Below are 24,272 nucleotides of genomic sequence, written 5' to 3'. Positions count from 1 at the left end.
TCCTGCTTGAGTGGTTTCATTGTAAAATGTGCAGGTGTCTTGTGAGCATTAACGTGAGGCGTTAATTCTTCCTGTTGATGTAACTGGTCTTTCACATATTCTTTAGTGCGCTCTGTGACATTTAAAGTGACTGAGAAATTTGTCAAATGATGCTCTCTTCATCAATTTCACTTGCTGTAGCTTCATATAAATTGGCTTCAGCAAGGCTTGCCTCTCCATCACATTGCTGGTGAAGTGCGTCTAACGTAGCCTCATGATGTTTTTCTTCCACCTTGAGTTCAGCTTGATTCACTTTCATTTCAATTTCTTTATGAGCAAATGCTGCTTTTGTGCTCTTCAGCTTTGGCTCGTGCAACGATTGCAACAATGCTGGCTCATGACTTTCTGGAGCTCTTTGATGTCTTGGTTGCATGACTGCAGTCTGACTGACCATCGTTTTTGCTTCCTAGTTGTGACATGAGATTTGTTGTTGTAGATGAAGTTGCCTTTTTACTGCTGTGCCCTCGCTGCTCCAGTTGAACAAAGCTATGCAGAAAGTGAACTATTTGACAGATTGACAGGTGTTTCGGCCTCTATATTGTGATGTATTCTTCAATCATCAGCAGAGTAAAACTGAAAAAAGACAAGGTAAAACATACTCAGGCTCTTTGGCAGCAGTATTAAGCATTATTTGTAAACACAATAATTTAGCAAACTCAAACACTAAAAATAGCCTTCAATATAGCTCAAAAACAGATTAATGTAAATACTTACAGGCAGTGCTCTCCTTAAAACAACAAAGAAGGATGGATAAAGATTCATTTCCATGTTCAGTCTCTCATAGTTGAGCCATAAACTAACAACATGTTACTTACCTCATTCTTTCAAACCTGAATATTCTGATTAACTGTTACAACAGAGAATATTAGCACAAAATGAGATGAGCACCACCTGCTGTCCAAGCTGAAAATAGCTTACTGGCAGAGCTCATCTCTGCCAGCACACAATGCCAATTAAAACCACTTGTTGGCTTGGAATCCAGGAGTTCTGTGAAATTCACAGAGAGCCCGAGCTGTGACACATGGTTCAGTAGGGTCAAAATGTCATCGAGTGCTTGCTCCTGGCTCAGAGCACACACAAGCCAGTCATCCAACAGGATGTGGAAATAGGTGTCCTTCAGGTACACATTGGTAAACCAGTCCCCCTGCCAAATTGCCTGGAGAACGTCCATTGTGCAGACCTTGTGAAAACGCAGCATCTTCAAGTATTGATTTAAATCTCTGAGGTTGAGTATAGAAGGAAAACCACCATCCCTGTACAGAACTAGAAAGTAAACCTGCATGCCTTGATTGGTGCCTGGGAGCTCATTGTAATTCAGCAAATTGTTGCTGAGATTTATTTGCCTGAACAGCAAGCTTCAAGGTCTGTTGGGCCGCAGGCCTGAAAACCTGGCCTGGGACAACACACAGGGTCCATATTGATCCCCTTCATGGTTCAGACAGTGGTGAATGGGCCAAACACTCTTGGTGTTGGGCAATGGTCAGGGTGGACATCAACCTGCCAAGCTCCCGTGACATGTAGGCGAAGGCCTGGAGATAGGGATGTCCCGATCAGGGTTTTTTGGCCCCGATCCGATTCCAAGTCATCTGATTTTGAGTATCTGCCGATACCGAGTCCCGATCCGATACTTTAAAAAACTGAATGAACAATGAACAAATGCTAAATATATAATATTTTCATTTTAATCACCTTATTTTATTATTTAGCACTTAAACAGTGCACTTCTCATTGAGGTAGCTTGAACAATCAAGTAATAATCTACCAAACTTTAAAAATGTACAAATTTACATGTTATTTTATTTGTCTAAAAATAAATGTCCGAGGTTCCTTATGTTAAACAAGAAATTATCTAATCTGAAATAACAGGTGGTTTTAATTTACAGATGAAAGGTTTCTAAAGAACCATTTATTGATTTAGCTATTTTAATTACGTGTTCTAAACTTTTTTTAAACAGTAATCAGAACTTTTGAGGTAACAAACAACAACAAAAAACATTTCCAAGGATTTTTCTTCAGAAAACTGCTCTATAAATGAGCAGCTCTGTGACACGTTTCTGTTTTGTACAGATCAGTGGTGTCTGCCAATAGTCTTCCGTGTTTTGGCCCTACGCGTCATTCCTATTGGACAGCGCGAAGCTACGACACAGCTCAGAGCGTCGAAAGTTGGACTGGGATGAACTTATGTTTTTTGCTTTAGCTCAGCTTTTGACGCCTCTAAAAAGCAACGCATCTCATTTAAAATAATGCTTTTTAGACCGATTCTTGATGCCTCTGATGCTTCCGACGCGTGAAAGGCCCATTGATCTGCAATAATGAGCTTGAAATAGCGCTGATCAAAATAATGAGGATAAAATTTATGTCGGATTCCTGATCGGGATGCAACGTTCGATTTTGATCAAGTCTGAAACCACGTGATTGGGCGATTTCCGATCGCGTGATTGGATCGGGACATCCCTACCTGGAGCAAAGCATCACTCAAGCTCTGTGTTTCACTGTCAGCACCAACATCCTGGAGATACTGTACGAGTGCAAGGGCAAGGTGAGACAGGGAGTTCACCACATGACCAATTCGAGTTGCTGTGACATAGGTCTTGGTAAGGAGCTCAACAGTGACCCTACACTGAACAATGGGCATCAGGTTGGGCAGCATCAGCGGGTGCTACAACCAGGCTACTTATAAGGCTGTCAACTGTTGGCATGTGGTCTAAGCCATACTGCGTTGCATCCTGCATTGCGCACAGTGCATGTGGCAAATGGGTGAAAGATTTATGATAAGCCCAGCTTCTCTGAAGTTCTTCAATATATGGTAAAGACCATATATTGAAGAACTAGTGAGTTTTACACTGGTTTCTGAGTGACCCTAAAAAAAAGGCACAAGAAGGAGCAGTCTATGGTGGAAGGAGCATCAATGTCAAGCCGTGACAAGGCTAACTGAATGGCCTTGTGAGGTCATGCTCCTGTCCGGGCTTGTTCTTGGTTTGTCCCCTGTTTGTGTCCATGTCCTCTCTCTTTGTTCCACTGCTTGGCCCTGATCTTTGATTTTCTGCTAATTATACTTTAGTGAATGGTTGAATTTATCTGTATGTTATACTTTTGCTATGTGTTGAATTCCATTCTAGTTTAAATTTTCTTGTTGAGCAGAATTTTCTTCTGCTCTTTTCAGTTTTTTCATTTGTTTCCTACTTTGAGTCATTGTTCTTTTCATGTTGGAATTTTATTCGGCCTTTGGTTTTTGTTCATCTTTGTTTTAGGTACTTCCATCACTGTTGGTTTTGGGTGGATTACTTTCACCTTTCCATTTTTTTTTACTCTGCTCCTGTCTCTCACGCCCACCTGTCATTATGGTATTTGGGCTTATCTTGGGCATATCTCTCTCTTTGATTTGTCCAACAACGCCCTCTTCCTGAATGTTCTCCACACATTTCTTTTCAATAATCACCACCTGGGTTATTGAAATCTTGTGAGTTTTTTCTTTCTCTGCCAGTTCATTGATCCTTGAGTTCTTCTTCCAGCCATTTTGTCATAGACCTGTGTTGCCTATCCTTGTTTGACCTTGCTCTGTTCTTTTTTTGGGGGGGGGGGGGATTTTTGTTTTTGTCCCACCCCTGTGTACTTTGCTTCACCATGTTATGAACTCTGCTCGGTTTGTGGACCACACCTCTGCCTCACATTTGCCTGTTACCTCTTCCTCTCTGACTGTCAAACTGTGTACTGAACACCTGCCTGATTTCATGATAAAGCCTTTTATTACTCCTACGCCATTGTCAGTGAGTTTTACAATTGTGTCCATCCATTTTCTGAGTCATGCCTCCATGGCCCGTGACAGGTCTGCTTTACAGCGGACAGCCCAGACTCTGATGCCTATGGAGTGTCTATATCTAAAGCTCTTTGCCCACCAAATAATGAAGAATGAATAATATATGCCACACAGCATGTTTTTTTGTTTTTGTTTTGTTTTTTTGCTATGAGAAGAGGTAGGCTCACTAGAGACTGATACCTGGCACATGTGAGGTACAGAGAGGCACATAGAGGCGCCTTAGTAGTGGAAACACGACAGCTTAAAACATGGATCATTGTTTGAATAATTGTTGACACTCCCATGCATGGGTCATTATTTATGGCTTATTTTTTGGTGGGACTGAGGCCTAAGGTGTGGAAGAGGGAAAACGGCCCTCCTCTTCTTTATTTAGTTTAATTAATTATTTAGTGTCTGGCCCACACTAAATAATGACAGATGCTGCAATAGACATTGCATCCTCATCATGATGGCTGGTAGTGGGGGAGTCAGCTCCTCCTCACAATAATCACAGGAAGGTACGAACTGCTCTGTGAAAGGAATAGCAGAAGAGCAGGAGGCTGCAGACTAAAGGTGCCCTGACACTTGCACAACTTTGATCCACATTTTGCACGCACTTCGTCATGGCAATCCCACCCACTGTGTTCCCAGCTGGATACTGTGCTTTGTTCTGCTGGATGCTGCACTTTGTTCCACTGGACACTGCGTATATAAAATAATTATTTTATAGTGGATTAATCATTTTGTTTGGCTGTTGAAAACACCCCTACTTGCTTGCGGAATGACAGAGGACCATTTCATCCGCCACTTTTTTCCCCTCTCTTGTGCAATGAGGTGGAGAATGCATTGGAACCATCTAAAATGTAATTATTTGTAATGTTTATATTGTAATAGCTTGGTAAAACTTCTTGTGAGCTGCTGTAAAAGTACGTTTAAGATAGATTTAACATCTTGCTATAATCGTTCAGACGAGTTGTGCTGTGATGTGGTGCACTGACACAATCACTTGCACTCACACACAGTGTTTTGTAATTGTTTGCATAATGTTCACGTGAAGTTCATCCAGTTAACACGTGATGGAAATTTTCAACATTTCAAATTTTTCTCTGTGCACTTCCACAAAGCCGCGCACAATTTACAATGGTTTACAATGAGTTTAAGACAAGTTTACTCTCCTGCACAGCAGTGTGTGCAAGTGCATGGATCAAAGTCCTACAAGTGTCAGGGCGCCTTAAGGAGCAATGGCCTCATCTAAGCAAATGCGGAGGCTTTTGTGTCGACCTTATCAGACAACATCAGGTCATAGCTACTCTACTTTGCTGTTGCAGTAAAACCCCTGTCACAGTGGCGTATTCGTAGAGCTGCTCATTGCGGCGTTGTTTCATTTAAATAAACCCGAAATATGCGCATACTCAGCCTTTTTCAGTGTTTGTTCATACTTGCAGCTGCGTGTGTTTGCATTTTAATGTGTGCACACAGTCATGTGTGCCATGCCGCACCAGTTCAGTGCTATTTTCTGCCTCTGTTGAAGTGCGCTATGTTCTCTACTTCATGGTGTGGTGCGGCTCAAAAACAGAGTCATTTAACATTATTATTATTTTGTCTTGTTGGATCACTTTCTTTGTGTCCAGATGCTGCTGAGTCTGGCTGTGGTAAAGGCTGCCCTGAATGAAATGCTGTGACTCGTAAAACTAGTAGAGAGCGCTTTTATTGATAGCGCTGGCGGTCTCCCTGTCCCTCTCCCTCTCTCTCTCTATGACACACACACAGAGAGAGACAGAGAGAGACCACTTTTATTCTCTCTCTCTCTCTCTCTCTCTCTCTCTCTCTCTCTCTGTGTGTGTCACAAAGATAGAGAGAGAGCGCACGCGAAAGAGCGCTTTTATGAAACGATGCGACACAGTGAACAGTCCTCATATAATGAGTCCAGTATGATAAAGTGAAGCAACGATCTTGCAGTATTTGTGAAATGGCGTACAGTACCGTGTTGCAGCGTGGGCGGGCTCACAATAGCGGACAGTAGCACGGTGCTGCGTGTACTCACATGAAGACTCCATGCTGTGCTGTACGCCGAAGAAAATTAAACATGTTTAATTCCTTCCGTCCTACGTGCATAGCTCTCAACATACTGCTACGTATTGAGAAAAAACTCCCTATGAAGTGGGCGGCGAGCTGCTCATTACAGCATAGATGATACGCTGTAATGAGCAGCTCTACGAATACGCCACTGTGACAGGGGCTTAAGGGTTAGGCCTCAACATGTGGGCACTTAACGTGATTTGGAAGACAGTGTTCCAGAAGGTATCTCAGCTTCAAACCTGGCCAGTCTGGCCAATCTCTCAGCCAATAGTCACTGTCTATCTCAGCGACAGATATCTGAAGCTTTTGTACAACAATCATTTCCACATAAAGGACATGGGAACGATCACAGCAGCATATCTGACACTCTCTTTCTGAGTCTGACTCTCTACACCCAAAGCGATCAAATGCTGTAATGTGATTATTAACCATCAGATGACAATGTCAAACCTCATTCTAAAGACAGTTTTAAGAAGAAACAAGGCAGTTTTAAGTAGAAACGAGGTGATAATCTGTTAACTGACGCTAGCGCTCTGCCATGACACATGCACAGTGAAGGCATGGGGAGTGCTGAGTGTAGCAGAGTGCTGAGCCCCTGTAAAGCCCCTTTCACATTGGCGTATTCGTAGAGCTGTGTATTGCAGCGTTGTGTTTCATTTAAATATGCCAGAAATGCGCACGTACTCAGCCTTTTTCCGTGTTCGTGGATCTGCTTGGAGCTGCGTGTGTTCGCTTTTTAATGTGTGCACAGTAACGTGTACCATGCCGCTATTTAAAACCAGTTTCCTCCTGTCAGCTGTGCAGAACACATCACTGCACTTGTAAAACAGTGGACTGTATCATGAGGGTTTTACAGTTTCATTACTGCCATGTATGTAGCCAAAGCTGCTATTTTCTGCCTGTGTGGAAGTGCACTCTGTTCTCTACTGCACAGTGTGGTGCAGCTCAGATACATAGTCATTTAACATCATTATTGTTATTATTATTATTATTATTATTTGTCTTGGTGGATCATTTTCATTATATACAGATGCTGCTGAGTCTGGCTGTGGTAAAGGCTGCCGTGAATGAAACGCTGTGACTCATTAAACTTTTAAAGCTCCGGTTGCTCCGATCAGGTCTGCTGATTTCATCAGACCTGATTGATCAGGTCATCTGATGAGCGCACCAACATGCAGTGACGAGGCTTTCATTTTAAAGAGTCACAGCTCTTTTCGGGTTTGATCAGACCCGATCAATCAGGGCATTTGATGGTCGCACCGACATACAGCAAGTGCGCTTTTATTTTAAAGTCACAGATTTGAATCAGACACACAGAGAGAGAGAGGGAGAGAGAGCGTGTGCGACAGACCTGCTATTTCTGGATTTCTGAGTTGAGGTTTGATTCCCTGTTCTGAGCACACACAGGTGCTGTTCTCCAGCTGATTCCTCTGGATGCAGCACTCAGTTTTTGGTTGTGTACAGGAGCGCCGTGTTGCACAGACTTGCATGCAGTAACGCTGTGCTGTGCAAACCTGCTTAAAACTGTGTCCGGCACGCTACGCCGAAGAAAATTAAACATGTTTAATTTCTTCTGTCCTACGTGCGTATCCCTCAACATACTGCTGCGTAGGGAGAAAAAACTCGACGTAGAGCTGCTAAAAGTGGGCTTAGACGATACGCTGCAATGAGCAGCTCTACGAATATGCCAATGTGAAAGGGGCTTAAGTGAGAACGACATAAAACATCAGGTACGTTTAGGCCACTCATTGATCCCTCTTGCTTTGTGTTGATGATAACTAATTATGTGGTTTATTGCTGTCAAAACGAACACGTACCTACCAAGCAAATTTGTTTGAACGATGATCATTGTTATTATTGATGAAAATTTAAGTTGGAAAATGCACATAAATTATGTTTAATACAAAATGTCAAAATTCATTCGAATTCTGTACAAAGCCCAAGATTTCCTCTCTCAAAATTCATTAATTACTTTATATTATCTGTTATTATCACTGACTGAGGCGTTACTGGGCCAGTAGCATAGGTTTACATTTACGCTACCTTGTCCATACTTGCCCGCAGTAGCGGGTGGGTATCCCTATACCCTCTCGCTGTGCATAAAGTGCTGACGTTGTAGCATGTGCAACCCAAGAACTGACCGCAGACGATAACATGAAAAGGTGAGAAGTGTGTGTTGGTCCCAATATGGATATTCCGGACGATTTTATCAGGGATAGTCCAACAAAGAACAGCAGCCAAAGCAGCCAGCTTGATGAGGACGCCCTGGCGAATTTGGAGAGCAGCGCAGTACCAGCCAACACGACAAAAGTTAAAGTGAGCCAACTTTTTATGTACGCGTTTCCTGGGTGTCGTGCATTTTGAAATGACATTAAATATTGTTAATGTGATTCCATGTGTTGTGTTGTATGGCTGGGGGGGCCTGGCTGCCTTTTTGTTTGTCTTTTGTCCTGTCTTTTGTTTTTCCTTCCAGGTGGCTTGCATTTGGGACTGAGTGGCTGTGTAGCTGAGTTTATCAGGACCTCACCCTGATCACCTGCAGCTCATCAGGACTCACAGCTGTGGTGCATCTACATGGATTGGAACATGGTGGCATTTAAGACTGGAGTACACAGTGTGTATTTGCCAGAGACTCGACCTTGTGACCAGACGGGTGAGATCGTCGTCTCAAGAGCCATCTCATCATCAGTGGATGCAGAGAACGTCCAGGTTTGATGCATGGTCTGTGAAAGAGGAGGGGGTGAGGTCTCATGCTCGTCAGCACACTTCCTGAGGTACGTTAGATTTTGTGACTAACATTTATACAGTCAATCAATGTGGTGTCCCTCACACCTTATTATATTGAGCTGTATGTTGGTCGTGTAATCAGCTTCCACTGCAGTGGAGTTTTGTGAACTAGATGTTCCATGCCTGCAGGGTGGGAAGCTGATTAGTAATTAAGCCAGGAAGTGTTTGCTGTTTGTGCACCTTTGAGCGTTCTCTCTGTGTGTTGAGTGTGGACTCACATAATGATTCCTTCTTTCACAGACTCGGTTTGTCGCGGCCACCTGGGGGGTGTCGGCGGGGTCCTTGGGTCCGAATTGGTTCTGGCTCCGGACCGTTGGTGCTGCTGGGAGCGCACCGCAAAACCACCACGCCAGACCGCGCACTTTTATATTTTTTCACAGCACTGTTATGTTCATTAAACTCTGTTATCCTTTGTACCATGCTCTGCTTATTTTATACTGGGTCCTTCAAACGCTGGTCGGTTCTCCGGGCTGCGTCCGACACATAACAGTAGTCTCTGGCCAAACATCACGGACCCAGTGGTAGCAGAGACGGTAACGCGCCGGGAAGGTGGCAGCAGACGTTCAGAAGTTATCCGGATCAGTTGCGGGTGCTCTCCGCCCGGATGGTGCGTGTTGGAGAACCCATTACTGAATACTGATTTGAGCGCTCATGCAGCCGTGTTTCCTGTGTTTGTGCCTTATCCGTGGGTCGTGGTGGAGTGTGACTGGCGACGGCTTCGCGTCACACTTCGACCGGATAAGAGGTTTAAACGGGAGCTGCAGGAGTGGGTCTGTAATGGGTGAACGCGCACGGCGGAGCTCTGTGGCACGGGTCGCGGTGCTTCCTGTGTTACAGTCGTAGCCCCGTTTCCCCGGGTAATGATAGCTACTGCATCTGTTGTGTCAGCTCCGGTGTTATTTAGTTGAATCACATTTTTGGTTGTGTGTTGCACTCAGCTGCGCACAGAAAAGCAGCTCGTTTGTTTTCTCTGTCACCAAAGGGGGTTTTTCATTTTTAGCATTCTGGCTCCCTCTGTTGGTGACTGAGTCACATTACCGTCAAGCTCTTAAGTTGGAACAGGTGTGTTCCATTTGTTTGAGCTTGACGGTATAAATCACTTATTTGTTTTGTGTTAGTTCATTTTGTGTGGGTGTTTTTTGAGTTGGTTTTTGTGTGGGATTTTATTTTATTTATTTTTTTTCCACTGTTAGTGTCTGGGGTTGTGACCCTGCAGCCTGTTTGGAGCAACAAAACAGGACCCAAGCAACTTTATGTTAGTCTGTTAGTCTTTCTTTTTATTTTTTTTAGTTTCACCTCCCCAGGGTTTGATGGGACGGTCCCCTGGGGGGTGATGGGGGGTAATTGGGTTTTTTCTTTTTTTTTTTTTTTTTTTTTTGTTATGCCCTCTCTTCTCCTCTGACTCCAGCCGGGTGAGCCGTAGAGTTGGCTTTGCTGGAGTGGTGCAGTTTGGTTATGCTGGGCGTTTCCCAGGTAACCTCTGCACCCGGGAGGGGAGGGGGGGGTTTGGGGTATTTTCTTTTTATTCCCTCTCTTCTCCTCTGGCTCCAGCCGTGTGAACCGTAGGTTGTCGGCGTTGCTGGAGTGGTGCAGTTTGGTTATGCTGGGCGTTTCCCAGGTAACCTCTGCACCTGGGGGGGGGGGGTTTGTTTGTTGATTCCCTGTTCCACCTCCGGCTTCAGCGCGCCTTTGAGCTGTCTGCCATCGGCGTGGCTGAGGTTTGGGGCAGTGGGATATACCCGCAGCTGGTGGCTGGTTTAGAAGTCGGAGGAGTGGCGCCGTTTTGTGCCGTCTGCCATAACCGCTGTTCCACTCCTCCCGGTTGGCTTCTGGGGTATAGTCACGGTTGGTGACACTGGACGTGCTTCCAGTTTCCACTGCGCCAAGGGGGTGGGGTTGGGGTTGTTTTGTTTGTATGTTTTTTTTTTCTCCTTTTGTTTTTCCCCCCAGTTTCCGCCCTCAGGGTTTGACTGTGGTGTCCTCTGGGGGGGAAAGGGCTGTGGGTCCATCTAGCCATAGACGGCCGGGGCTGGGTCCGTTGGTCATGAGGGGAGGCGTCTCCTGGGGTTGATGGAATGGTCCTCTGGGAGGCGCTGGGAGTCCCCGTGGGTGACATTGGATCCCAGAGGGACCTTGGCTGTGGTTATTACTCCTGGAGCTGGCGGGATGTCCTCTGGGGGGTGTTGGTCCCTACATGTCGTTGGGGGGGGGGGGGGGGGGTGTTAGCATTTTTATTTGCTAGCTTAAGTTTGGGTTGTTTTTCTTTTCTCCCCTTCCCGGGGTTTGATGGAACGGTCCTCTGGGGAGGGGAGGGGGGGGGGGAGTGTTAGCATTTTTGTTTGTAAGCTTAAGTTTGGGTTGTTTTTCTTTTCTCCTCTTCCCGGGGTTTGATGGGACGGTCCCCTGGGGAGGGGGGGGGTGTTTTGGTTGTTTGTGTTTGTCTTTTTTGTTTTATGACTAATCAGACTGTGAACATGGTTGGACAAAGGCTGACCGCACAGGTTTAAGAACTCCTGGCCACACCTGTGCTAAGTGACTGACAGAAACAAAGGCAAAGATGCAGCCAGAGGAGAAGACATCAACCATTCTGTTGGAAGACGAAGGCGGATACAGTTTCCAGCCATGGTCCCTGGAGGGGGGTGTTTCTCCTGGGCCAGGTTTGTGTGGTCGCCAGGAGGCTTCCCGTGAGGGTGGGGTACTGTTGTATGGCTGGGGGGGCCTGGCTGCCTTTTTGTTTGTCTTTTGTCCTGTCTTTTGTTTTTCCTTCCAGGTGGCTTGCATTTGGGACTGAGTGGCTGTGTAGCTGAGTTTATCAGGACCTCACCCTGATCACCTGAGGCTGATCACCTGCGGCTCATCAGGACTCACAGCTGTGGTGCATCTACATGGATTGGAACATGGTGGCATTTAAGACTGGAGTACACAGTGTGTATTTGCCAGAGACTCGACCTTGTGACCAGACGGGTGAGATCGTCGTCTCAAGAGCCATCTCATCATCAGTGGATGCAGAGAACGTCCAGGTTTGATGCATGGTCTGTGAAAGAGGAGGGGGTGAGGTCTCACGCTCGTCAGCACACTTCCTGAGGTACGTTAGATTTTGTGACTAACATTTATACAGTCAGTAAATGTGGTGTCCCTCACACCTTATTATATTGAGCTGTATGTTGGTCGTGTAATCAGCTTCCACTGCAGTGGAGTTTTGTGAACTGGATGTTCCATGCCTGCAGGGTGGGAAGCTGATTAGTAATTAAGCCAGGAAGTGTTTGCTGTTTGTGCACCTTTGAGCGTTCTCTCTGTGTGTTGAGTGTGGACTCACATAATGATTCCTTCTTTCACAGACTCGGTTTGTCGCGGCCACCTGGGGGGTGTCGGCGGGGTCCTTGGGTCCGAATTGGTTCTGGCTCCGGACCGATGGAGCTGCTGGGAGCGCACCGCAAAACCACCACGCCAGACCGCGCACTTTTATATTTTTTCACAGCACTGTTATGTTCATTAAACTCTGTTATCCTTTGTACCGTGCTCTGCTTATTTTATACTGGGTCCTTCAAACGCTGGTCGGTTCTCCGGGCTGCGTCCGACACATAACATGTTGTGTATCTCAGTAAGTGATAATAATGCAAATAACATGCAGTTGTCGTGCGGTATGCATTTTCAGAGTGCCTCCGTTCATGCCCAGTCGCCCAAAATGACCTCTGAAAATGCATACCGCCCTCCAAAAGCATGTTATTGTATTATTAATGGCTCCATATATGACATATTGGAGGTTTGGGAAAAGACATAAAACAAACTTCAATATTTCTATTGCAAAAGAAAGCCATAAGAATTATCAGTAATAAATCTTACTGTGAGCCAACCAGCACATTTATTGGCTTTATTGGAGGTGACTCTGCAGCCGTCAATTGCTTAAATATTGTGAAATTCATGGACTTAGTTGATTAGATTACAATACAAACCATGTACAACCCCAATTCCAATGAAGTTGGGACATTGTGTGAAATGTAAATGAGAACAGAATACAATGATTTGCAAATACTCTTCAACCTATATTCAATTGAATACACCACAAAGACAAGATATTTAATGTTCAAACTGATAAACTTTGTTTTTGTGCAAATATTTGTTCATTTTAAAATGGATGCCTGCAACACATTTCAAAAAAAGCTGGGGCAGTGGTATGTTTACCACTGTGTTATATCACCTTTCCTTCTAACAACACTCAATAAGTGTTTGGCAACTGAGGACACTAATTGTTGAAGCTTTGTAGGTGGAATTCTTTTCCATTGTTGCTTGATATATGACTTCAGTTGTTCAACAGTCCGGGGTCCCTGTTGTTGTATTTTGCACTTCATAATGTGCCACACATTTTCAGTGCATGTGTTGCTTCAAAAAGCAATACATGCTGCCAATGCTGAAAGGTACCGGGATGTACCTTTCAGCATTGATGGTGCCATCACAGATGTGTAAGTTGCTCATGCTATGGGCACTAACACACCCCCTTACCATCATAGATGCTGGCTTTTTAACTTTGCGCTGGTAACAATCTGGATGTTCTTTTTCCTCTTTTGTCCAGAGGACACGACAACCATGATTTCCAAAAACAATTTGAAACGTGGACACATCAGACCACAGCACACTTTTCCCTTTGTGTCTGTCCATTTAAAATGAGCTCAGGCCCAGAGAAGGTGTGGTGTTTCTGGATGTTGTTGATGTATGTCTTTCACTTTGCATGGTAGAGTTTTAACTTGCACTTATAGATGTAGCGATGAACTGTGTTAACTGACAATGGTGTTCTGAAGTGTTCCTGAGCCCACACAGTAAGATCCTTTACACAATGATGTCGGTTTTAATGCAGTGCTGCCTGAGAGATTGAAGGTCACAGGAATTCAATGTTGGTTTTCGGCCTTGCCGCTTATGTGAAGAAAGTTCTCCAGATTCTCTGAATCTTCTGATCAGATTATGGACTGTAGATGATGAAATCCCTAAATTCCTTGCAATTGAACAGCGAGAAACATTGTTCTTAAACTGGTGGACTATTTTTTCACACAGTTGTTCACAACGTGGTGATCCTCACCCCATCTTTGCTTGTGAACGGCTGAGACTTTTGGGGATGCTCCTTTTATACTCAATCATAACACTCACCTGTTTCCAATTAGGTGTTCTTTGAGCATTCATCAACTTTTCCAGTCTTTTGTTGCCCCCTCCCAACTTTTTTTTGCAATTTGTTGCAGGTATCCATTTCAGAATGAGCAAATATTTGCACAAAACAAAAAAGTCTATCTGTTTGAACATTAAATATCTTGTCTTTGTGGTGTATTCAATTGAATATAGGCTGAAGAAGATTTGCAAATCGTATTCTGTATTTCACACAACATCCCAACTTCACTGGAATTGGAGTTGTACAAAGCAAATAAAAGCTCAATTGAAGCAAACGTCTTGTTTGTGTGCTTGTTTCAAGTGTCCAGCCCCAAGACATGAACTATGGCTGTCCTCTGGGCTCAGAGGTGCTTAACAGCTGCTGCACGCGTGCACCTATGGGGTCAACATTGTGTGTGCTTGGCAGTAAGTCAAGCACACTCAATACACTATGCAGCCAAATCCTGTGGCGAAACGCGGTAAAAACAGGGAGTGGAAAGCACACTCCTTCCACCAATTAAACTCAGTGCTATGGGGTGCTTGTGGCAGGAAGCATTTACAGCGCCTCAGACTCACAACCAAATGGTGGTGTAGCAGCAAGTGAAAACACTCACACTACAGCAGCCATAGTCAGCATGGTATGTCTCGGATATGGCTGCTGTATAAATGGCATAGCACACCACAGCAGCCAAGTCAAAGCGGTACATCCTGGCTATGTTACGGGAAGCACACGCAACATGTAGGTCAATGTAAACAATACACCAAGCCACCAAATAGTGGTGGGCAGGAAATGGGAAAAACACTCACACCGGAGCGGCCAAGCTGGCGTGGTACGGCCTGGCTACGTTGTGGGAAACACGCACAACATGCAACTCAATCTAAGAAATATGCCAGCGCTGTGTGCCTAACGCAAACACCAACAAGTTAAAAATTCATGCCACAGCATGAATTTCGCGACATGTTCCGGTTAGTCACACAAACATTAGCGATAACAAGTAAGGGAAAGAAGAGGAAAGAAATAGTCATCTTGGAGCCTCTCGAGGATGCATATGCACAACTCCAACCAAAAACGTGAGGCTCCGACAAGACAAGTGAGCCAAATAATTCAACCCGAGTGATGGAAAAAGAACAAGATGGTGGGTGACATGGTCTTATATATTGTTGGCTGACATCACTCAGGTCATGCCCACTAATGGGACTTTGTTGGTATAAGATCTTGAACTCTGCACATGCTTGTGGGATGATCCAGGTGCTAAGCACCACCCTCTGGCAGTCAGGAGTAAGGATGAATGAAAGAGAACATCTGGTTTCCCAAACCTTGGATTAATTTAACATTAAAACATGAACAATTTGTAGTCAGATTTCATATAACAGAACATATCTAATAAAAGTTTGAAGTACTCTGAAACATTATAATTTCAAACATATATGCTATAATACTACATTATGAAGTCAGAGAGCATAAACTAGTGCCGCATCCAAAAGTAGCCATCTATTTGTCATAGCCAGCTGGAATGTGGGTATGGGGGAGGGGTGGTTATGGTTAGGGTCAGGGGAAGGAGTAGGATTAGGTTATGGTTGAGGGTAGGAGTAGGGTTAGTAATAGTGAGTTAAAAAAAAACTGTCATGAAAATATGACTCATTCCCTGACAGGAGGACAAAACAACAACAACAACAAAAAAAAAAACGTGTGACTGGGCTGCACACCTGCATGTTGGATCTCACTCAGGGAAATGTGCCACATCACCAACTGCATAACTCCAAGTAACCACCTGGTTGACACAGTCATCTAGCGGTACCCAAGGAAGAAGACCTGGTACCAGTCTTTGGTTCCCCACGAGTGTTCAAGTCTAACCTTAGAAAGTCCTCTGTCCAGTGACTTCCTGCCCCCTGCATCTTATTGAATTAAAATTGTTCTACTGGCGTGGTTTTTCTACATAGGTAGCTAAATAAATAAATAACATTTGTTTAATCAATCATTTTAAAATGAACTTGATTTATTGTTTCTCTCCAGTATATCTTGTTCTTACTGTGTTCAGGGTAAGGCAGAGTATCTTGGAGCAACAGTGGCATTGCCAGAGGTTTGGCTGATCTCTGACCTCTACACACCTCCAACACTGAAATACAGCCCTTTGTACTGTGGCAGCCAGGCAGGAGGAGACCTACTGGCCACCTTTGAACTACTGCAGGTTGGCCACAATGACACTTCCATCATAATGCAACATCAAATCATGAAGACGTAATATGCCATTCATGCCTCTCTAACAAACCCACAGATCCCCAAATCACTGGAGCAGACTCTTCCTGAGTTAGAGGAACAAGAAAGAGGCATCTATACAGTTCCTGCCAACATCAGACCAGTTCTTTGCACCTACAGACTGGAGGTACAGCAGAACTATTGGAAACCCAGAATTTTAGACATAGAATTTAAAATATGGTCACAAATCAATTCAACTCCACCAATTTTGTAGAATCAGAATATTTACAACTAAATGAAACAAACAGTGACATAAAAAATGCAGCCATAATGGGTATGTGTGACAGTTATTGGTACCATTTGATGAACAGTAAATCATCACTTTTGCAATATTTCCTTTAAACAAGTCAGGGGATGGGCTGTCCATAACTAACACTATGTTTGAACATAAGGATGCTCATAATTGTACATCATACCAGAGCACCCTGGCAGAAGGTGAATGATCGATTTTGTGGTTGTGTCATCTGATCTCAGCCTGCATGTTCTGGACACTTGGGTGAAGAGAGGGGAAGAGATGTCAACTGATCACCATCCGGGGGTGAGTTGGATCAGCGAGTGTGGGAGGACTTTGGACAGACCTGGTAAGACCAAATGTATAGTGCGAGTGAACTGAGAATGTCTGGAGGAGGCCACTGTTTGACAGATCTTCAACTCACACCTCTGGTGGAGCTTTTCTGGTATCCCTATGGAGGTTGGGACATTGAACCAGAATGAGCAATGTTCAATTTCTGTCAAGTTTCTATTGCTCAAGCTGCAGCAGGGAGCTGTGGCCTGAAGGTCTTAGCCTCAAGGGGCTGCAACCTTCAAACACCATGGTGGATACCGGTGGTCAGGGAAGCCATCCTTCCAGGATATTTTATCTCAGAGGACTCTGGAAGCAGTTTCAACATACCCACAGGCCCGAAGAGTGGTAGCCTCTGCTGTGAGGGAGTCAAAGCAGCAGGTGTGGCAGGAGTTCGGAGTAACCATTTGGATGGGCTTTCGGTCAGCACCAGGGTGTTTCTGGTAGACCGTGAGGCACCTCAGGAGAGGAAAATGGGGAACCACCTAAGTTGTCTATAGTACGGATGGCACTCTGTTGACCTCAACTGAGGAGGTAATCAGGCGCTGGAAGAGACACTTTGAGGAACTCCTGCATTAGATTGAATTGACCTCTACAGTAGGGGCAGAGCTGGAAGCTGATAGATCAGATTGACTTTCCCAGGTGGAAGTCATTGAGGTAGTCAAACAACTCCATAGTGCCGGGGGTTGATGAGATCTGTCCAGACATGCTGAATGCTCTGGGTGTGTTAGGACTTCCTTGTCTCTTCAACACTGCATTGAGGTCTGGAACAGTGCCTAAAGAGTGGCAAACTGGGGTGGTGGTCCCCAAATTTAAAAAAAAGGGACCAGAGAGTGTATGCCAATTAGAGGGGCATCACACTACTCAGCCTCCCTGGTAATGTCTACTCCAGTGTGCTTGAAAAGAGAGTTCAGCTGATAGTCAAACCTCAGATTGAAGAGGAACAATACGGGTTCTGTCCTGGCTGTGGAACAACTGACCAGATCTTCATTCTCACAAAGATCCTGTAAGTGGCCTGGAAGAATGTCTGTCCAGTCTACATGTGTTTTGTGGATTTGGAGAAGATCAGGTACCACGGGAAATACTGTGGGGGGTGCTGCAGGAACATGGAGTGAGGGGGTCCCTTGTCAGGGCCATCCAATCTCTGTACTCACAAAGCAAAAGCTGTGTTCAGGTCCTCTGCAGTAGGTCGAACGCATTTCTCATGGAGGTTGGCCTCTGCCAGGGCTGTGCCTCGTAACCAATTCTGTTTGTGATATTCATGGCCAGGATATCGAGGAGTAAGTCAGGAAGAGGAGAGTCTTCAGTTTGGAGGGTTACTTGTGTTTGAGGGTTACTGCCCCTTGAGGTACCTAAGACCATCAGTCCACAGCTCCCTGCTGCAGTTTCAACAATAGAAGCTTTGAATATTCCCCATTCTGATTCAATGCCCCCAACCTCCACAGAAATGCCAGAAAGCTCAGCCAGAGTTGTGAGTTAAAGCCCCTCCAGACATTCACAGGTCACCCGCACTATCCATTTGGGCTTAATTGTTCTGTCCAAAGTCCTCATCCTCTGATCCAACTCACCACCAGATGGTGATCAGTTGACAGCTATGTCCCTCTCTTCACCCAAGTGTCCATAACTTGCAGCCTCAGATCAGATGATACAATCACAAAATGGCTCATTGACCTTCGGTCTAGGGTACTCTAATATGCATCCTTATGTTTGAACATGGTGTTCCTTATGAACAGTCCAAGACTAGCACAGAAGTTGTAGAAGCAACCGCTCTGATTTAGATCAGGCCGTTCCTCCCAATCACGCCTCTCCAGGTGTCTCTGTCATTGCCCACATGTGCGTTGAAGTCCCCGAGCAGAACAATGGATTCTCCCCCACTGGAGCCCCATGCAGGACTCCAGCAGGACTCCAAGAACCTGAAGGCGCAGGGAGGTGACCCTCTTGTCTACCAGGGTAAACTCCAAAGTAGCAGCACTCAGCCAGGGGCTCATGAGTTATCCCCACACCTGTCTGATGCCTCACACCTTGGGCAACTCCAGAGGAGATGAAGGTCCAACCCTAATCAAGGAGAGTGGTTCCAGGTAGCACTCCACCTCCCACACAAGCTCTGGCTCCTTCCTCCACAGCGAGGTGAGGTTCCACACTCCCAGCGCTAGCTTCTGTTGCCAGGGTCTGGTCCACTGAGGCCTTCGACTTTCAGTGCCACCCATGGGACAGCACAACCAAACCCAGCAGTTGTACCTGCGGGTGGTGAGCCCACAGGGTGAAGATGGAAGGTTTACGTTGCCTCTTTGGGCTGAGCCTAGTCGGGCTCAATGGCAAGCCTGGCCAACAGGTGCTCACTGATGAGCCCTCTGTCCAGGCCTGGCTCCAGGCGGGGGCCCTGGCTTCATCTGGGCCGGGTCACTTTCTCTCTTGTTTGTCTGTGTAGTCTTTGTCATTCTTAGTCTGGCCCCTCGCCTCAGACCAATTTGCCATGAGAGACCCTACCAGGGGCATGAAGGCTCCAGACAATACAGCTCTCAGGTTCATAGGGACACACAAACCTCTCCACCAATGATAAGGTGATGGTTCCCAGAGAAGTTTCTGCAACTTTTTTCAAGTATTTGAATGAAATCTGAAGATCTATACTTCAAAACCTTCTTGATTGTTTCATTTCAACTCCATTGTTGGTGGCGTACAGAAGGAAATTACAAAATTTGTCATTGCCCATTTCTTATTTGATACTGTCCCGATTTCAGAAAACCCAAAACAAAATAAAGCTTGTGCTCTAAATTCATGGGATTTTGTGTGTACAATCCTGTTACGATTGACGGCATGAGTGGAAGACAAACCCAGAAGCAGAGAGCAGAATGTGAGCTGTAACAAAGGATTTATTGAACAGAATAAATGTGAATGGCTGCCTAGTCGAGTGGAGACTGGCCCGCTGAGCGGTGGAACCAGGGAATCCGCAGTCCAGAATGGTTTCAGTCCAGCAAATGGATCTGGAGCCAGGTGGCCGCCACAAGCTGTCGACGAGGCTGGAGAGAGAGACACAGATGAGTGAGTGCTGAGCCAGTCACTTCCAGAAGCTGTTCACACAGTCAATCAGTGACAACTTAGCTGGTCCAGATAAGCAGGCAGTTAGGCAGAAAGATTCTGTTCAGTTTCTTCCAATCGTTCTTAATCAGGAAAAGTTCTCAGTTCAGTTTGAATCAGTAATAATTGATCACAGTTGGTCCTGGTAAGCAGACAATTAGACAAAAATGATTCAGTGCTGTTTCCTCCAGTTGCTCCTCTTCAGGAAAAGTTCATAGTTCAACTTGTATTACATTTTAAGCAGAGTTCAGTATGCAACAGCTCGTAAAGCAAAAGAGAGCAAACACTTGACTGATGTGGAGCGTGGGAGCTCCGTCACAGGCTGCAGGAAAGTCTTGGTTTGCTACAGCAACGAGCTGCGTCTTTCAGGTTGGTGTGTGGAAACACCGAGAGAAAAATAGTTGAGCAAGAGAAAAATGACCAGTCTTACTGTGGAAGGTTTTCAGAGTTTCTGGCGAGGATGGAGTGAAGACCCAGGTTCATATACTGCAGTGTTGATGAGATGTGGCACAGGTGTGTCGATTAGCTTGCGGCGCGCCACCTGTTCAGAAAAGAAAAAAAGAGCAGCAGACAGAGCAGGCAGCCCACAACAGTACCCCCCCTCAATGGGAGCCCCCAGGTGACCTACCCGGACAATCAGGATGCTCCCGTTAGAAGTCCTGGATGAGGGAGGGGTCCAAGATGAGCCCCCGCCTGACCCAAGAGCATTCTTCAGGGCCGTAGCCCTCCCAGTCCACCAAGTGCTGGTAGCCCCATCCCCGACGACGTACGTCCAAGATCTTCCTGGATGGTCCAGGCCGGATGACCGTCATGGGGTGGTGCAGGAGCAGGAGGACACAACGTACTAGAATGAAGTGGCTTCAGTCTGGAGACGTGGTACACCGGGTGGATCCGCAGGGAGCAGGGAAGACGGAGCCGGACGGCAACCGGATTGACCACCCGTTCAACGACAGAAGGATGGATGTAACGTGGAGCCAGCTTCAGGGAGTCCATCTGAAGAGGGATGTCCCATGAAAGGAGCCACACCTCCTGCCCGGGCTGATAATCAGGGGTGGGGGTACGATGCCGGTCAGCATGGTCCTGCGTCTGGGTCCAGGTCTTCAGTAGGGCAGAGCGGGCAGTTTTCCACACCTGACAGCATCTCCAGAGGTGTAGCTGCACAGATGGGACATAGATCTCTGCCTTCTGAGAAAGGAAAAGCCGCAGTTGGTATACAAGGGAGGCTTCAAAAGGCGAGAGTCCGGTGGCAGAAGAGACCTGGGAGTTGTGTGCATTCTCCACCCAGGGCAGATGTAGGCTCCAATCCATCAGGTGGGCAGCAGAGACACACCATAGAGTGGTCTCAAGGTCTTGGTTGACCCGCTCTGCCTGCCCGTTGGTCTGAGGATGGAACCCAGATGACAGGCTGACCGAGGCCCCCAGAGCGGCGCAGAAGCTCTGCCAGACTTGAGACGTGAACTGAGGTCCTTGATCAGACACGATGTCCAGGGGTATGCCATGCAGCCGCACAACATGGTGGACAAGTAGGTCGGCGGTCTCCTGGGCAGTTGGTATCTTCGGCAGGGGCACGAAGTGGGCTGCCTTGGAGAACCGATCCACGATCGTGAGGACAACGGTGTTCCCCTGGGAAATCCATTCCAATATGAGACCATGGATGGCCTGGAATGGGGAGCGGTTGCAGGAGCCCAACAGGAGGTTGATGGGAGGTTTTGCCACGAGCACAGACAGTAGAGGCTTGAACGAAGTCCTTCACGTCTGCTTCAGCTGTGGGCCACCAAAAGTGGTGACGGAGGAGTTCTAGAGTCCGGGTAATTCCAGGATGGCATGACAGTTTAGATGAATGACAGAACTGGAGGACTTGTGGTCGAACCTCTGGAGGAACAAAAAGCTGGCCGGGCGGGCCACCACCGGGGTCCGAATGGTGGGTGAGGGCATCCTGGACTGCTCACTCAACCTCCCAGGATAGTGCCCCCACGACCATGGATCGGGGTAGGATGGTCTCTGGTGTCTCTGGTGGTTCCTTGGTCACGGTAGCGAACTGGCGGGAAAGAGCGGCCAGTTTAGTGTTTTTGCTACCTGGATGGTATGAGATGGTAAAATTGAACCGCCCAAAGAACAGTGATCACCTGGCTTGCCGGGAGTTCAACCGTTTGGCAGACTGGATGTATTCAAGGTTGCAGTGGTCTGTCCAAACAATGAACGGAACTGCGGCCCCTCCAGCCAATGTCTCCACTCGGCTAGGGCCTCTTTTATGGCCAAGAGTTCTCTGTTACCCATGTCATAGTTTCTTTCTACGGGGGTCAGATGTCGCAAAAAGAAAGCGCAGGGGTGTACCCGGTTGTCTATCTCCCCACTCTGGGATAACACTGCCCCTAACCCGGAGTCCGATGCGTCGACCTCGACAATGAACTGGCGATCCGGGTCCGGTTGTGTGAGAATTGGTGCCGTAGTGAAGCGTTCCTTCAATAAGGCAAAGGCTTTGTCAGCTTGAGGGGTCCACAGGAACGAGTTCTTAGAAGAGTTGAGCGCAGTGAGAGGCGCAGTGACCTGACTGAACCCGCGAATGAAGCGTCAATAGAAGTTTGTGAAGCCGAGAAACTGCTGTAGTTGTTTAACGGAAGAAGGAGTGGGCCAATCTACGACTGCTTTGACCTTGGCAGGGTCAGGTTTTACCTGGTTTTGAGAGATGATGAAACCTAAAAATGACACAGTGTCTAGATTGAATTCACACTTCTCTGCCTTGACAAACAGTCGGTTTTCTAGTAACCACTGGAGCACAAGTCATACATGCTTAGTGTGGGTCTGAGGATTAGGCGAGAAGATCAGAATGTCATCCAAATAGACGAACACGAACCTGTTTAGGAAGTCTCTCACTACATCATTAACCAGCACCTGAAAGGTAGCTGGAGCATTGGTAAGACCGAAGAGCATGACCAGGTACTCGAAATGACCCAGTGGTGTGTTGAAGGCAGTCTTCCACTCGTTCCCCTCTCTGACATGCACCAGATGATAGGCGTTACGAAGGTCCAATTTTGTGAAAATGGAGGCCCCATGCAAGGAATTAAATGCCGAATCTAGAAGGGGAAGTGGGTGCCGATTACAGACCGTTATGGGTATTTAGTCCCCGGAAGTCGATGCAGGGGCGCAGGGACCCGCCTTCTTCCCAACAAAGAAGAGGCCTGCCCCCAGGGGAGATGAAGAGGGCCGGATCAACCCAGCAGCCAAAGAGTCCCGGATGTAGGTCTCCATTGACTCACGTTCCAGGCGAAAGAGGTTGTAAAGTCTACCAGAGGGTAGCTAAGCGCCAGAAAGCAAGTCGATGGCACAGTCATATGGATGGTGAGGAGGCAGTGAGAGTGCACGATCCTTGCTGAAAACCACACCAAGGTCGTGATACTCTGGAGGGACTAAGGATAAATCAGGAGGTGAATGGACCTTCTCATTAACCTCCACGCTGGGGGGAACTGAGGAACTAAGACACCCCTTGAGACAGGCTTCGCTCCATCAAGTGATTGCCCCGGACTGCCAATCTATACCAGGATTGTGCCTGAATACCCAGGGATGGCCTAGAACCAAGGGGGGATGAAGATGGGATAACATAAAACTGAATAATTTCACGGTGATTCCCTGACATGTGACTGGAGCGGTGCGGTGAGTAATGGTCAGTAGGGATGTGCCATCTAATGCATGCACCAACAGCGGGGAAGGAAGTGCTTCAAGAGGCATCCTGTTTTTGGATGCAAAGATGGCATCTATGAAGTCGCCTTCGGCCCAATGTCAATGAGGGCCAGTACCGACAGCGTTTTGTTGCCAAAACAAAGAGTAGCTGGGATTTGAGTGCGATTAGAACCCACACCTATAAATCTTGCTTGGCTCACCCGCAGCCCAGTGTCAACGGGTGAGCGTTGGCTTCTTGGCTGAACAGGGCATGTGCTAAGGACGTGGCCCTTAGCACTGCAATACAGACACTCCCCTGATACTAGTCTCCATCTACTTTCGCCGAGTTGCATAGGGTCACCAGCAGGGGGAGCTGGCGTATCAGAAGAGGTCTAGGTGGAGCTGGGAAGAGGCGGTGCTAGTGTATGCTAAAAGGCGGGGCGAGCGGAGAGGTCCCAGTCAGCCCGACGGCCTTTGTCCCATCGGCGCTCTCTCATAAGGTTATCTAAATGAATAATTAGTGAAATGAGCAAGTCAAGGTTGCACGGCTCGTCCCGGACCACCAGTTCGTCTTTAAGCGCCTCGTTTAGTCCATTTATGAACACGCTTCGCAGTGCCGCCTCCTTCCAGTCGGCTTCCGCAGCCAAAATAAGAAAGTCCACTGCGAACTCAGCAGCACTACGCTGGCCCTGTTTGAGTGATAAAAGTCATTGTAAGAGGGAATCTCTCCAGGATGGATGATCAAATATTAAATGGAATACTTTAGAAAAGACCACGAAGGAACTAAGGAGCGGGCAGCCGTTGGTCCAGAGCGCGGTCGCCCAGGAGCGTGCATCCCCTCTGAGGAGATTGACTACATAATCTACTTTGCTTTTATCAGAGCTAAA

General features: G+C 46.6%; 1 protein-coding gene across 1 annotated transcript in view; it reads left to right on the top strand.

The window, feature by feature from the left end:
• fer1l6 (fer-1 like family member 6) overlaps positions 1-24,272 on the top strand; it is a 656,531-nt gene that overhangs the window by 388,719 nt on the left and 243,540 nt on the right. The window contains exons 24-25 of the mRNA XM_034186126.1: positions 15,874-16,023; positions 16,111-16,218. Of these exons, the coding sequence (XP_034042017.1) occupies positions 15,874-16,023; positions 16,111-16,218 (258 nt within the window). The remainder of the gene's footprint in view (positions 1-15,873; positions 16,024-16,110; positions 16,219-24,272) is intronic.

The sequence above is a fragment of the Thalassophryne amazonica genome, chromosome 14 (assembly GCF_902500255.1).
Source record: "Thalassophryne amazonica chromosome 14, fThaAma1.1, whole genome shotgun sequence".
NCBI classification, from domain to species: domain Eukaryota; kingdom Metazoa; phylum Chordata; class Actinopteri; order Batrachoidiformes; family Batrachoididae; genus Thalassophryne; species Thalassophryne amazonica.
Note: the sequence above shows the minus strand (reverse complement) of the source record. Positions and strands in the feature narration are given on the sequence as shown.